The sequence below is a fragment of the Castor canadensis genome, chromosome 12 (genome assembly GCF_047511655.1).
Source record: "Castor canadensis chromosome 12, mCasCan1.hap1v2, whole genome shotgun sequence".
Lineage (NCBI taxonomy): Eukaryota > Metazoa > Chordata > Mammalia > Rodentia > Castoridae > Castor > Castor canadensis.
Window position 1 is genome coordinate 47501413 of NC_133397.1, and position 16584 is coordinate 47517996.

Below are 16584 nucleotides of genomic sequence, written 5' to 3' on the forward strand. Positions count from 1 at the left end.
TTCTCATTACCAACCACACATAATTCATTACCAAATTGGTGAGCAACACTTCCTTTCTCTACTGAGTGGTTTGTGATAAGATGGCTAATTATTAGATTTTCTTTTTGATAGAGTTCCCAAGCCAAAAAGAAACAAACCCACACACATATTTTATGGCATTATTCCACAATATAATAAATTAATAAACAAAAGCAGGAATAAGGGATTATTAGGGAGAAGCAAATACTTATTGGCACATTCAGTTTGTTTTGGAGTTGCTGAAGTCATCTTTACTGTCTTGGGAGACCTATCAGTTACAACCCTATCTCATAGTCACAGGGAAAAAGCATCCTCAGGAAGCTTCCAAATGTGAGCCGAAATTCTTAAGAATCTGATCAGAAAGAATGCAAAATATTGCAGTGATTCAGCATATTTATTATTGCCCTTTCATAATGAAAAATTAAATGATTTCATAATAATTTAACATTGAAAAAGGTAATTCTCTTCTGCTTTTTGGACTTGCTCTTTTTCAATAATAAATGTCAAACTTAATAATCACTGGTTTCTCATTCTTTAAAGCATAAAAAGATGTTTTATTTTTGATGTTGATATATTTTGCCTTTCTCCATGGAATATTTTGAAAACAATTAAAACTGTAATTTTAAACAAAATTTTTGGAAAAAATAACACACAGTTGAACATGAAAGCAAATATTCATTACATTAAAGTTTTTTTGTATTTGATTTGTTAAAAGCACCCAAATTATTTTAAATGCTTATTATTAATTTTTATAAACTGGCCACAATTTTAAATAATATTCATATCTTTTCTCAAAAATTAATCTTTTCATTCCTATAGGGTTTCTCTCCCTTTCAAAACATTTTTTTTCTGACACATATATTTTAAAACAAGACTTGGGTTTTCTATTTCTAGATTTTATGCTTATCACTTTGATTTTTGTTCTTATAGAGATATGACAGAAGTGGTTCATATCAAAGATCGAAAGGAAGTCATTCATGAAATGAAGTTTTCTCCAGATGGTTCTTACCTCGCAGTGGGATCCAATGATGGCCCAGTGGACGTCTATGCTGTCGCTCAGCGGTACAAGAAAATTGGAGAATGCAACAAGTCCCTTAGTTTCATTACACACATCGACTGGTCCTTAGACAGTAAATACTTGCAAACTAATGATGGTGCAGGAGAGCGATTGTTCTACAAAATGCCATGTAAGTCACATGTGGTCATCGCTTGTGAAAAGCTGAACTTTGAACCACACGAGGAAAGTTTAAGAGACTGTCCTTATGACCTCAGGGCAAGGAACAGTTTTCAAAGCAAGACCCTAAATCACAAACTCTCAAAGTTGGAACACATTTAAATAAATTAAAAAAGAGAGAACCTGAGTAAGATTGAAAGACAAGGCGTAGACAAGGTATAAACCCTTGCAATTGTTTAATGAACGAAGAATATAGCATGTAAAGAATGACTAAAAATAAATGAAAGGAAAGGTACTAGAAAAATGCACAAGTCTTAAATGTCCAATAAACGTATGAACTAAAATTAGGACAACGATAATTAAAACAACAATGAGGGATCATTTTGTGTTATTTAGACTGGCAGAAGAATGTCAATATTAATAATGAGAAAAGGGAAATTGAAGCCATATACACTGCTGGTGGGAACAGCAGTTAGAAAGGAACATGCACAGGAATGCAGCAGTGGTTGTAAGAACCAAAAATGAGGCATAATGCCTCAATGATTGTCAGAATGAAGAGAGACTAATTAAATGTGGGCAATTATATAACAGAATACTATAAAAAACTTAAACTAGTGTCAATATGGGAAGATCTCAAAAGTACACTGAGCAAATCAACGTTGCAGAATGTTATGTATGGTGTATGATCATTTATATAAAATTTTAGGACATGAAAACACAGTCAATATATTATTTAAAAACATTTACATGTCTGGCACAGTGGCTTAAGTGGTAGAGCACCTGCCTAGCCAAGCCTGAGGCCCTGAGTTCAAACCCGTACCACCACCACCACCAAAATATGTATATATATAGAGAGAGGTGCACAGATAGGTAGATACACACATATATATACACACACGTATATACGTACATAGTAGAATGTTTTAATAATATGTGAAAGTGATAAACACCTAATTCAGGTTTTTAGTTACCTCTAAGAACAGAGAAATGCAATTGGGGGAAAGTGATCCAGTGTATTTTATCTGTAACATTTTCTTTACAATTCTGTGATAACACCAGGTGCCTTGGCTCCTGCTTGTAATCCTAGCTACTTGGGAGGTGAAGATCAGGAAGATTGTGGTTAAAGGTCATCCCAGGGAAAAGTCCAGGAGATCCCAACTCAACCAATAAAAGCTGGGTATGGTGGCATGCACCTGTCATCCCAGCTATGTTGGAAGTGGAGAATTGCAGCCCAGGCCTACCTGGGAATAAACACAAGGTCCTAGCTCAAAAATAACCAAAGCAAAAGGGAGTGCAGGAATTACTCAATTTTTTTTTACTCAATTTTTTTATAAAGAGCAAAATGTTAAGATTTATTGAAGCTGGGTAATACACACAGTTGTTTATTGTAGTTGTGTCTATAATTTTCTGTATTCTTGAACTATTTCATGATCTCTTAAAGTAGAGACGATCTAAAATAGTTGTATAGCCAACTTCCAAGTATTTGGAAGGGCTCATGACCCGTTTGGTTCTTCATCCGGGTCTTGCTTTATCTGCTCCTCCTTTTTTTTTTTTTTTTCATTTTTCTTTTATTATTCATATGTGCATTTGAATAATAAGGCTTGGTTCATTTCTCCCCCCTGCCCCCGCCCCCTCCCTTACCACCCACTCCACCCCCTCCCTCTCTCCCGCACCCAATACCCAGCAGAAACTATTTTGCCCTTATTTCTAATTTTGTTGTAGAGCGAGTATAAGCAATAATAGGAAGGAACAAGGGTTTTTGCTGGTTGAGATAAGGATAGCTATACAGGGCATTGACTCACATTGATTTCCTGTGAGTGGGTGTTACCTTCTAGGTTAATTCTTTTTGATCTAACCTTTTCTCTAGTACCTGGTCCCCTTTTCCTATTGGCCTCAGTTGCTTTAAGGTATCTGCTTTAGTTTCTCTGCGTTAAGGGCAACAAATGCTAGCTAGTTTTTTAGGTGTCTTACCTATCCTCACCCCTCCCTTGTGTGCTCTCGCTTTTATCATGTGCTCGTAGTCCAATCCCCTTGTTGTGTTTGCCCTTGATCTAATGTCCACATATGAGGGAGAACATACGATTTTTGGTCTTTTGGGCCAGGCTAACCTCACTCAGAATGATGTTCTCCAATTCCATCCATTTACCAGCGAATGATAACATTTCATTCTTCTTCATGGCTGCATAAAATTCCATTGTGTATAGATACCACATTTTCTTGATCCATTCATCAGTAGTGGGGCATCTTGGCTGTTTCCATAACTTGGCTATTGTGAATAGTGCCGCAATAAACATGGATGTGCAGGTGCCTCTGAAGTAACAGTCTTTTGGGTATATCCCCAAGAGTGGTATTGCTGGATCAAATGGTTATCTGCTCCTCCTTTGTTCCCGTTCTTTGCCAGTTTCATTGCTCAGTAACGCATCTCTAAAAGGTGAAATAAACAAATGATGATATTGCAAATAGTCTTAATATTTCTGTTAGTGCCTTGAGCTTAGAGTTCTGCAGCAGGCTTAGAAATGAACGAAAATGACCTGGAGGTTTCAGCTTGCCGGCCAGTAGCACTCCTATCATGACCCAGATACTAAGGATTGTTAGCTATGTGAGCATTAGGAAAACTCCTTTCTGCCAGAATCCAAAAGGAAGGATGGCCCTTCAAGAATTACAGACTGTTTCTGAAATCAGTTTAGAAATTCTACACAAAGCTCAGAATTTGAGTCCTCAAAGATTTGAGGATCCTACACCTCATTTACTATGATTGCTGTAGTCCCAAATCTGTTCTGCATAACTGAAATCCCTCATGCTATGATTATTTGATGAGATATGTTCATTGAGATTTTAAAAAGCCATGATGTTTTTGGTGACCATATTGTAACATTTATAAGAGATTCATAATACTAATTTAGTAACATTATTTTGTAATACTAAAATGTCATAAATAAATGACAAACTGATAAATTTTATTATATTTTAATGAGTTTTACAAGTGTAAAGAGGAAATCTTGACCTTAAATAATTTTGTCTTAATTTTTTATTGAAAAATTATTTACCATTACTAAGGAGACTGAGGCAAGTTTAGGTCCATATTGGAACTTAGCAAGGAAACAAAATTAAACGAAAAAAAGGTTTGAGGAGCATAGTTCAAGTGGTAAGGTGCTTTGCCTAGCATGCACAAGGCCCTGGGTTCAATCCCCAGTACTGCAAAAAAATTATTTACCAATAAATGTGTAAGGCACAACTTTATTTTGAAAAGTATCTGATTTACCAAATTTATCAGTACACCATACTAGGTATGTATTTCTTTGCTTATTTCATACATGTTTTTCCATATGTGGGAACATTTGGAACACTTTTGTCATTTGCAATAACAAAATAACATCCTGCTCAGTGATGATGTCATAATTTCCTTTATCATCCTGCTATTGGACATTTGGGCATATTTCCAGTTCCTTTGCTAGTCCAGATAGGACAGTTCTAATACCTTTGTAGAGGTGGGATTTTCTCTTCTAAGTTACCTCCTGATACTGTATTCTCAAAAAGCAGGAGCACTGGGTCAAGATTATGTTCCAACTATAATCTCTGATCTGTGGTCTTTTTAATGGATTTTTATGTAACAACATTGCAGTACAGAATTTTAGGCTGCCAATTTGATATGAACCAGGGCATCTGTGCTCACAGGTTCTTCACTTGAAATCATTTGTTTATTTCAAAAGGGCAACTATCAAGAAGTATGCTTAATTGTATTGATTTTGAATTTTAAGATTGCCTGGCTAAATATTTCCCAAACCCTTTTATATTGTTTGTGTTTTCCTCTTGTGTGCTCTTTGGGAACCCCTCTAACCTGCTGGTGGTATAAATGGGGTATTGGGCTATACATTTGGGACCAGACCCAGCACAATTGTTGGGATGATTTCCCCCAGCCAATTATACTTATTTTACCAGAATTTTGTGAATGCAGTACCTAGAACTTTAATTTTTTTTCCTCTGGTACTGTAGTTTGACTCAGGGTTTTGAGCTTGCTAGGACAGGCTCTCTACCATTTGAGCCACTCCTCCAGCCCGAGACCTTTTAAATTTAAATAATAAAATCCATTGTTTTCTAAAAACTGATTTATAGAGTCTGAATTTCTAAAAAAATCATATGTAAGCATCCTTAAAATATGAAAAATAGAAGTTCAGGATAAACTTAGCTAAAGTTTTTAAAACATAGCAAAATGTTGGTAACACAATGTGATAATGTATAATTTAATAAAGTCATTTCATCATAATATGAAGCATAATATCACATATATAAGTGATTAAATTCAAGTATATATCAGTTTGAGACATTTACTTAGCATAATAATAATTTTCTGTTCACCACATAACTGAGTTTTGAGCAAGTACTTTCTTGAAATCCTGCAAAAAATAAATCACAAAATTGTGAAGAAATTAGAACCTATTGTTTCCTTGATTTATAGGTTTTTAAAAGTTTTTAGTTACCTATAAGAAAAGAAAAATGAATCACATAAATTAGACTATGCTTTCTATGTAATTATACAATTATTGGTCATTTTTAGCCGGGAAGCCTTTAACGAGTAAAGAAGAAATCAAAGGGATTCCCTGGGCCTCCTGGACATGTGTGAAAGGCCCTGAAGTGAGTGGAATTTGGCCCAAATACACTGAGGTTACTGACATCAACTCAGTAGATGCAAATTATAACAGCTCAGTGCTGGTGTCTGGAGATGATTTTGGACTGGTCAAATTGTTTAAATTTCCTTGTCTCAAGAAAGGTAAGACCAAAAGAGCTGTCACTGGGTTAAGATTTGCTCTGGACTGTGCATATGCAGTACAATTAAGGCTTGTTTTCTTTGTGTCTCTTCATCAGACTCTTCATTTTCTCTTGCATGTTCATATTTATTTCTTAACTGTGTTACCATAGAATGTGTTGTTAAAGGGCAGGTGGCATGACTCAAGTGATGAAGTGCCTACCTAGGAAGTGCAAAGCCCAGAGTTCAAATCCCAGCACTGCAAAAAAAGCAACCAACTAAACAAACCAAACACTATCATCTTCTTTTGCTAGCAAGTGTGAGGCTCTGAGTTCAAACTCTAGTTTGAACAACTAAAGTGTTGTTGAAGTTACTTTTGTCCTCTTAAGATGCATAGAATTTGTTAACAGTTAATACCACTTTGTGATTCAGAAGCTTTGTGTTTCACATTTCAAAAGATGATTTTATTTACATTTATGTGAATATTCATAATTTAAAGTTTATATATTCCATTAAAATATTATAATTAAAATTATTTTATGCTTCCCAGGTCCTTATGCTTTAATACATAGAAAAGCAAAGCAAAATCTTATAAGCATAATTGAAGTAATTGCTCTGGTGATGGTGGTTTCCCTTGTCACAGCACTAATTTTGCAAACCAAATATGTAAAATTGTCCCTGATGGATTTTTTTGGGGTGGGGGGGGCTATACTGGGGTTTGAACTCAGAGTCTCACACTTGCTAGGCAGGTGCTCTATCACTTGAGTCATTCTACCAGCCCTGTTTTGTGGGCCTCATGAGATATTTGCCTGGGTTGGCTTTGAACCATAATCCTCCTGATCTTTGCCTCCTGAGTGGCTAGGATTACCAGTGTCCAGCTTAACTGGTGGATTTTGAGAGAGAAGTTGGATTTGAAACAACCTTCCCAGTCCTCAAATTTTGTTCTTGTGTTGAAATTTTGTCCCTTCAGTTATGTGGCACCTTTAGGCTTTGAAGAATGTGATTAAATTAACCACGTAATGACTTTGTCGTCTTCTTCCTTTTCAAGTTTAGACAAAGCCCATACATGGGCTCTTCTGAGACTCCTCCACTATGCCCTGAAAATATGATCTTAAGAAAGTAATCAGCAGGGACATGCTGCTGCCTGAACACTCTTTCACTTGACTGATTTTTAAATTAAGCAAGGAAAGAGATTGAAAAATGTAATCAGAAAGTAATTTTCAGCTAACTGGAAGTTTTGAAGCAGTGACAATTATGGTACAAAATGGAACATAAAAATGTATAGCAAAACCACCATCACTTACAAATGATAAAATGGCCATCAATTTTAAATGCTCAAGGCACAAAATTATCTCAACATGCCAAATTCAAACTCCCTTGTTTCTCTCTAATGGACCTTGTGAGTAATAGGTCATAGCTCATTGCATTGAGTAATGTGCTTACAGAGGGTGAGTTAGCAAGTTGGAAGGTATCTGAGAATTCAAGATTCAGAAGAAGCATTGTGCTGCTAGTCTCCCCAGCAATAACATTAACTCATGAGCTTTGGTATGTCCTGTGTATCCCCAAACCTTTTGAGGTGGCATTGGGTCTGGAAGACAACAATGGCAGCATGGCTCTATTAATAGAGCTAAGAGGGGGTGAGTCTGTCAAAACAGGACACCTTATATGGAAAGGAACCCTGTGGACAAGGCACGTAATGGGCAGCTGAGTGAATGAGGACACATGGGCAGCAGGGTAGCAGTATGGTGACAGTAGCAAAACCAACCTCAGCAGTCAGCAAAGTATCAGAGTCCTTACAGCAATTGACTTACTCTGCTTTGCATGACACAGGGTTTATAAATCTTGCAATTTGTCTCAGGCTTTTGTGTTCTTTTTGTGCCAAAACTGCTGATGGGAAAGTTAATAAAAACGTGTGGCAATTGTTGGTAGGAACAACAGTTGTGGAACTTGTCTCTCTCTAATGAAGGGTACCAGTGACTAGTATCCCCTCAAGTTTCAAACCTGCAAAATGACACATGTGAGTGAAGGCTGATGACTGTGACCAAGTATGGGAGACTGAATAGGCATTACTCCTTTCCATTGTTATTAAACAGCATTCATAACCAAGATACTTTGACACATCTGGAATCATATGTCTATATGTTATAATTAGATCTACAGTACTGAATTGGCATTGTTTTTATTCAGCCAATGCAATTCATTTTTCTAATTTAAACACTATTCAAATGTTAATATAGTTAGAATGAATACCAACAGTTTTTCCTGGTGCTACTTTGTCTACATCATTTTTTACCATCCTACAGACACCCCCATAATGTAAAATGCATAGCCTTGCTTGTTGACACACACCATGTGTTAGCATCCTTGGTACCATCCCTACTCCAAGGGAAGCTGAAGGATAGAGCTCATGTTTTGCCTGCATTTCCACCCCCTTCATCCTTTACACACAGTCTTGAACAACTACCTCCTGTGACAAGTGTCCAATGTGTTGTGAACTTGAGTTACAAAAACCTTGACCTTCACTGTAGCTTGGATGGGCCAGATGTAGAGAAGGGATGCAGGTTACAGTGTAGTGGGGGGGGGGAGTTGTGTGCCAAGAAGTTTGAGAGGGTGTCACAAAAGGCTTTGTAGCCACTACCAGAAACTTGGGTCTTATTCTATGTGAAGTGAAAAAACTACTGAAGATTTTAGGTAGAGGAGCAACACCACCAATTTAAGTCTTTGAAAGACTGATATGTATGAAATATATTAGAGAGGAGTCCACCTGTGATGATGTGGCTAGGAACAGATGCAGAGAGAGGTGGTTGGTTTAGGTAAAGTTTCAAGCTAGATTGAATGTGGGAATAGTGGGAAAAATCATTGAGGATGACTTCTTCATTTTGGGCTTCAGCAATGGGGTTGAAGCTGACACTGTTTACAAAGATGAGGACATAAGAAAAGATTGTCTGTTCTGTGGGGGTCAGAGATAGGAGGAGAAAGGGAACTCCTCAGTCTGTTTTGCCATGACAAGTTTGAAGCAGCTATTAGACACCCAAGTGAATAGAGCACATGGGCCATTAAGAAGTATTTGCTAAGTACTGGTCTAGAGGGTGGAGATATGTCAATATATAAAGCAGGCACAGCCACTGCCCTTATGGTGCTTCTGTTCTACTGATGGGACCCAGTTAGTATTAAAAGAAAAACAAATGTGTCTGATGGTAAGAAACATCAAGAAAAATAAAACAGACCATAGGAATAGAGCATGCGAGGGTGGTTCAGTATAGCGTGAGTATTTCAAATAAGGTGATCAAACGGGGACTCACTGTTGGGGTTTCATCTGTCTGGAAACCTGAAGGAGATGGAACCAGCTGTTCAGATATCCAGAGAAAGAACATCCCAGAGAGAAGGAACAGCAAATACAAGGCTTAAAGGTAGACAGTGCCTGGCATGCCTGAGGAATAGCAAAAGGGTCATTATACCTGGAGTACAAAATCAGATCAGAGCAGTCAGACCTAATTATAAGTGATCCAGTGCTGTTCAGGGTCTGGCTCCAGCCTATAATGGTATGTTGATTATTGATTGCTTCATAACAAATTTCCTACCCTCAAACTTAGCACCTTAAAATTTTAAAAAATTCATGCTCTCACAGATTTTTTTTTTTTTTTGGCTGGGGAGGAGGGGATGTCTGGGATTCATGAGCAGCTTAGCTAAGTGATTCTAGCTCAAGGTCTCTCATGAGGTTGCTGTCATCTGAAGGCTGATACCAGAGGATTCACTTCCTCTTACTACAGGACTCTAAACTAGAGGTCTCAGTTTTTTGCTACATTGTCCTCTCCTTAGACTGCTTGAGTGTCCTTATGACATGGCATGATCCAAGCAGGATAACAAAGGTGGAATCCAAGGTGGCTTTTCTAACTTCCTCTTGGATGTCACGCAGCTTTACTTTTGCCATATTTTATTCAGTTTGTTTTGTGTCAAAGAATTTGCAGATATATTCTTAGACCACTATGATGATCCAGGTTCAAAGATCTCTGAGGAAGACAAAGGATAGCCCCACATTTTAAGATCTACAGAGATATGGGAGAATATATATTCTGCTCCCCAATTATGAAAGTATCAATCACCCCTAGTTGGAATCAATTTGACTTTACTACCAAAATTGATTTAGGCAACTTTTGAAATAGGCAAGCTTGCTTTTGAGACCCAGCATTTTCTTTTGACAGTATACCTGAGGGCTTTTTAATAGGAAGGAGGGAATAAGAAAATAGGGCTTACCTGGTCCAACTCTCAGGAGGGGGACACTAGTAGTCATTTTCACCTTCATATAAACTTAAATCATTACATTTCTAGTGGATGTTTTGAATTTTAAACCTATGATAGCTGAACAGATGACCTTTTCTCTCCTCTGAAAGAGGCAGAAGTGTTCTGGAAGTGGGAATGAGTTGCCTCTTGACCTTCTGAACCTCCCCACAGTCTGTGGAGTTCTAGGCTTCACATGGGAAGATGGGCCTAATTTATTACCATGAATGTCTTTATCTTGCTGTGTTCTGAGCATACACTGGAGGCTTTATTGCAATAGTTCAACTACAAATAAAACTTCAAATAGCTTTTCCTATTGCACTCATTACCTGGGGCTGGTGCAACCAATTTAGGAGAAAAAAAATTCATTCTCACAGCTCTACATCTGCATGACCCCAAATGATAATTTGGCATTTATTTCCACAGAGTTATTTTCTGTTTCCCTCTTGTAAAGGATTGCCTGTTTTATCTTGCATTTGAATAAGAACTTCTAAGATGTGCCTTCTTTATCATTTATTTTCAGAGTCAGTGAAGCAGTAAGTGTTATTTGAAACAGGTTCAGCTGTGTCTTTAGCTATGCAACTTACATTTTAAGGCTCATCTTCAGATTAATGCACAATGGGATAATAGAGACAGATTTTGCAGCATTTCCTTATTTGTTATGATATGCATGACTTAAAATAATTTTTTGATATATTTAAAGATTTTACTCCATGTAAGTAGGAATGTGATTTCTTTTTAACCAATGACTTTCTTTTTTGGCATTACTAATCTTCTCAAAAATTATATTTACAGGAGCCAAATTTAGAAAATACATAGGCCATTCTGCACATGTCACGAATGTCCGCTGGTCCCATGACTTCCAGTGGGTACTGAGCACAGGAGGAGCCGACCACTCAGTTTTCCAGTGGAGGTTCATTCCAGAAGGTGTTAGCAACGACCTGCTGGAAGCCACACCACAGGGTAAAATCAGCCATTATTCTTCAATGTCTTTATTTTTCAATGAGTGGTTCAGGGAATTCTCTAACATTTACTCTGGAGGTACAGAGTTGAGGCAGTTTTGAAAAGTGTACTCCTGCAGTTTTAAAATGAAAAAAACTTTTAAGATTAGTATTGGTCTGTTAGATCATTTCCTTTAAAAAGATTTTGATTTTAGCACATGCAGGTCGAAGGCTTAAGGTTTACATGAAAAATTAACCTTCAAAGATGACAATGACAGCACACATTTTAGCCTCCTTAGGATGATGGTAGTGGGTAGTGGGACTGCCTGGTCAGTCTGTAGGGTGACAGGGCAATCTTGGTAACCCCTAGAATGGTGGGGTTTGGAGAATGGCCCACAATGGGGGTCCATGTTCCAGTTCAGTAGATGTGTAGTCTTTTCATTTATTTACATCCATTGACATATTGGCAGGAATGAGCAAGTAATAATAGGAAAAATGGCTTGAATAGATGTGTTTATTGGGAAGGGTACTACACAGACTTTGGCCATGGCAATTTCTAGTACTTGGTAGGCCTGTTTAAAAGTGAAAAAGGGTCTTTACTGAAGTAAGTGGATGGATTTTCTTTTGCCCCAGCTCTCCTCTTTGGTAAAACCTGCACGTTTTCCCGTTTTTTTCAAAGCAAGGTTTAAAAACCCAGGGATCCTATGATCTAATAAAAGAGAGGAAATGTTTCCTATCTGCCTGGGGGAACTTGTCATAATCTGTTAATACTCCTGAAAGGGGATGCAGGGGTGGGCTGAACTTAATCAAAAGATAAAAGGTAAAGAAAGATGTTTTTAGGAGTCTATATTAGATGGAAACTATGGTGTATTTATTTTTTATTTACATTGCTAGGATAGAAAAAAGGAAATACTTCAAATAACTGTTTGTAGCTATTTAGAGTGTGAGCATTTTTGTTTATGTCCTGTGGGTTATATTTCTGCAGAAGGTGGCACTGATTCCTACAGTGAAGAATCTGATTCAGATTTATCTGATGTGCCTGAGTTGGACTCTGATATTGAACAAGAAACTCAAATCAATTATGATCGCCAGGTTAGTAAGCAGAGATCAGTGAAAATGCGTGACTCAGAGCCTTGAGCTCCTTGAATTTGGACATTGCACTAAAAATGGCTGGTACTTGGACAAAATAAGAAAAATCATATACTTCTTGTCTTTTCAATACAAGTTTAAAATAAAACATTTACCTGATAATATCATTTTGAAAAACTCAGTGGAAGGTAAATGGAAAGTTCTAAAACTGAGCTCCTAACATTTGAACTTTTTGTTTTTTGCTAAAACTTTTGAATATTTTTTAAAGAAAAATGTACATGTAAGCTATGAGGTGTTCCCCCCTACATTTTCTTAGCAAGTCACAAAGGATTGTACCGTGGAGGCATGACAGTTTGCATGTGAGCTCTTACCCTCAGTTTTCTCTTAACTCACAGGCAACCATTTTCCATTTAATTAAAGTAAAACCCAAATTAAACTGCATTCTCTCTCTAGTCAGAAATCTCTGGTAGAAAAGTTGGCCAATGGCATCCAGCTTTTTGGAAATTGACATTTCATTTTAGCACCAGTCAGTGTACAGAAAAGCAATCCTTCAGAGAGATCTGGACACAGACTACCTTGTCATGGTAATGATTGTAGGGGTTCTGTTTCCTTCTGTCATTTATACAGGATGTGAAGCAGATTCTGTGCATGAACATGGAATGAGTAAGACATCACATTTCAGACACATCAACTGTCAGTGTTGTCTAGGGAGGTGTCTCAGATAGGCCTCTGGCAACTGCCTCTATGGGCCAGGTCCTAACCTTGGGAGGTCAAGTAACTTGCTCACTTCCACATGGCCTTGTATTAGGGTAAGAATGCTGATCTGGACTTCTCTCCAAGGCACCTATTCTCTGTATGCCTTGGTTTTCCTCTGTGTGAGCCCTGGATTGGCTGCTTTTCAGATGGTTACATTTTTCCTTCCTATAATCATCACTTACGGATTTGGTGTTTGAAAACTTGGATTAGTACAAAGATAGTTCAGCTTACAGTTTGGGTCAACTTTATAATTAAATCAGCTTGACTATGTATTGATGAGTGTATTATGCAAATTATGTATTATGTAAAGGATTTCAAAAGAAATTATTAATTTTGAACTAGCACACAAACACTAAACAATAAATTGTGATATCAAGAGGAAATTAAACTTAAGCAAAATGAACATAGGGTTGATGGGGAAAAGTCATTTTGTTCACTTGGAAGGTTTTGATGTAATAAAATGATACTAGCATAGAATAAAAAGGCATGACTGTATTGAGCCATGAGTTTAACTTATGAATTCTTCTGACATCATGGGTTTCCATGCTTTTACCTATACTATTTGATTTATGCTCACAATATTCTGAGCAGGTGTTCTGTTCTACAAATAGGAAATTGAGGCCCACAGAGGTGGTGAGACTTGATCAAATAAGCAGTAGCAATAACCTAGAATTCAGTGTTCTAAAGTAAATAATTGAGGACCTGGTGAAAATGTCATGAATTCAGATGAATGCTGATCTTTAGATTAAAACTTACCTCATTGTACTTGTTACAGACAAAACAGTAGTAGTATCTCCTGACTTCTTCTTTTAATGATTTGTGGCCAAATCCTAAGCAGACTTTTTAATGTTAGTATTTTATTATTTTTTTAGCAATGTAGCTGATCAAATGAAAATTTGTACATGAAGGTTAGAAATTCTTCCTCATTGTATTTCATCTTTAATGTTTAAATTGTCATTTCTTGATGGCAGAGCATATAAACATGGTAAAGAACAGATTGAATTCTATGTCAATTTAAGTTAAATTGTAGAAAATGTTCTCCCAGCCGCAGATTTTAGATCTTAGGTTAAGTTAAGAGAGTGAGCTCTTGCTCTGTATCTCAGAATCTGATCTGTCAACAATGTGTGAGGCCAAGAAAGGACAAGAATTCCAAAGAGCAATTCTAGGAAAAAAAGACTCATTTTGCAAATGTCAGAATCAAGAGATTTCTTGCCTTAGAAGAAATAAACAAAATATATTTTATTGATAATTTAAGTAATTTTTACTAGTATATCAACTTAATTTTTTTTTCTGGACATAATTACCAAAGAAAATAGTAAAAAAAAAAAATCAAGAGGATAAAAGGAAATTATTTAAAATTTCAGTCATTTAAAAAAATATTTTGTGTTAGTTTTGTTCATTAAGAGAAAGTAGTGGCTGGATGGAGTAGTTTACATCTATAATCCCAGCTACTCAGGAGGCAGAGATTGGGAGCATTGCAGTGCAATGATAGCCCAGGCAAAAAGTTAGCAAGACCTCATCTTAGCCAACAAGCCAGGTGTGGTGGTGCTATGTGAGAGGTGTAAGTAGGAGGATCAAGGTTTGAGGTTGGCCTTGGGCAAAAATATGAGACCTTACCTGAAAAATAACTAAAGCAAACTGTGCTGCATATGTGGCTCAAGTGGTAGAGCACCTGCCTAGTAAGCACAAGGCCCTGAGTTTGAACCCCAGTACTACCAAAAAAAATAGGGAAAGTAATATTCGATCTTGTGTCTTTCATTTTACAAAACACTGTATTAAAGCAATTGAAAGTTTCCCAATAGTGCCAAGATGGTGGTGTTTTGAAACTGGAAATGGAGGGCTAAGCTGAATGTTTCTGTTGTACTTTAAGGTTTACAAAGAAGATCTACCTCAGCTAAAGCAACAAAGTAAGGAGAAAAACCATGCAGTGCCCTTCCTCAAACGGGAGAAGGCTCCAGAGGACAGCTTGAAACTCCAGTTCATACATGGGTGAGTGGCTGTCCTGGGACTCTGAGCTTCCTCCTCTGCTCTGCCAAGCCTGTCATCAGCCTTATGGCCAGGCTGAAGAAGTCCCCTCTTTTCAGGGATATGCTTTCCATTTTGCTGTTATTCCTGAAGCTGACATTTTAGCTGTGACTCTGTCCAGTTTCCTCTGGATCCTGCATACTTTATGTAACTCAATGCTGTAGCTGTGCCCACTGCCAGTGGCCACATCACAGCTGCCTCACCACCATCTCTACTTCCTCCACTCCCCTACCCCCTGCTCTGTTTGCTGGCTCCACCCTAGTCGTCTTCAAATGTTGTTTTCATGTTTTGACTCTTGTTAAATTATACATACCTTTGCACATTTTAAGTTGGCACCTAAAATTTTTCAATATAACTTTATATGGTTGAGAAGAATATAAATATATTTGGTGTCTTATAAATACATTCATGATTTAAATGGATCCAATGGAACTGAAAAAGGCCATAAATATTTCATTACCACTATTATCAATTTTAAAATACCTGAACAAGTGCTTCTGTCCCAGGAAAATATTTCATATAATTTATATTTCTACTCAAACTCTTATGTCTATTTGAATGCCTCTGTAAAATTTACCCTACTATGTTTTTATGCTTGTGAATTTTTAATTACTGCAGCATTTCTTCTGCAAGAAAAAGTTCAATATAAATTTTATTTCCTCCAACTCTCTGTCCAAGACAGTATCCATGAGCTGCACATGGTTATGAGGTACTTAAACATGGCCAGTCTAAAATGAGATGTGCTCTCTATATAAAATGCACACCAATTTTCAAGACTTAGTATAAAATCTCATTAAGGTATTTTTACCTTAGTATATTATCTCATTAAGGTATTTTTGTTGATGATATATTGACATAATAATTAGTGTGCTGGGTTAAAAAATAATCTCAAAATTCATCTGTGTTTTCCATGTGGCAACTAAAAAAATTTGATTACCTATGTGACTCACATTATATTTTGATTAGACAATGCTACTCTGTTAATTTTTTAAATTGAATTGTTATTTATTTATTTTGTTTTGGCAGTACTGGGGTTTGAACTCAGGGTCTCATGCCTGCTAGGTAGGTAATCTACCCCCTGAACCACTCTGCCAGCCCTGGATTGTTATAATTATTAATAGGAAAATTTGACCAAATTAGTATAGATATTATAAATTATATTTAATTGTTAGGCACAGAAAACTTGAATTGGAAATTATTTTAATAATATAGGATTTTTTTCAGTTCAGATATCAGTGCATATGTGTCACTTATTTCTAGAATATGGCAGAGCTTAGCATTGAGTTTATTCCTACTTTTCACCTTTTAATGTAATAAGCACTGAGAGTTTATTCTCATAAATAAGTAGGTGAGAATGGAAATAATCTTATCATAGCAATGTTTCTCAGTTCTTTAAATTCCTTCCATGTTGTAGGCCAAAAAATCACATTTTGATTTTGATATGTCACAAAAACAGTAATCCATCAGTGCTATTCAATTAAGTCTTTGTTCAGTTTTGTTAACAAGCGAAGAACTAGGGATCACTTGATTTGCAAAAGGTTCCCTTTACCAGTCACTTA

At 36.7% G+C, this 16584-nt stretch overlaps 1 protein-coding gene across 13 annotated transcripts in view; it reads left to right on the top strand.

Annotated features, from left to right (window-relative positions):
* Positions 1-16584, top strand: part of Eml6 (EMAP like 6) — a 258414-nt gene that overhangs the window by 148480 nt on the left and 93350 nt on the right. For all 13 annotated transcript variants that reach the window (XR_012439685.1, XR_012439686.1, XR_012439688.1 and 10 more), the window contains exons 9-13: positions 949-1205; positions 5748-5960; positions 11010-11177; positions 12141-12247; positions 14871-14989. Coding sequence is in view for 9 of the 13 variants with exons in the window: in XM_074049718.1 (XP_073905819.1) it covers positions 949-1205; positions 5748-5960; positions 11010-11177; positions 12141-12247; positions 14871-14989 (864 nt within the window). In the remaining 4 variants the exon portion in view is untranslated. The remainder of the gene's footprint in view (positions 1-948; positions 1206-5747; positions 5961-11009; positions 11178-12140; positions 12248-14870; positions 14990-16584) is intronic.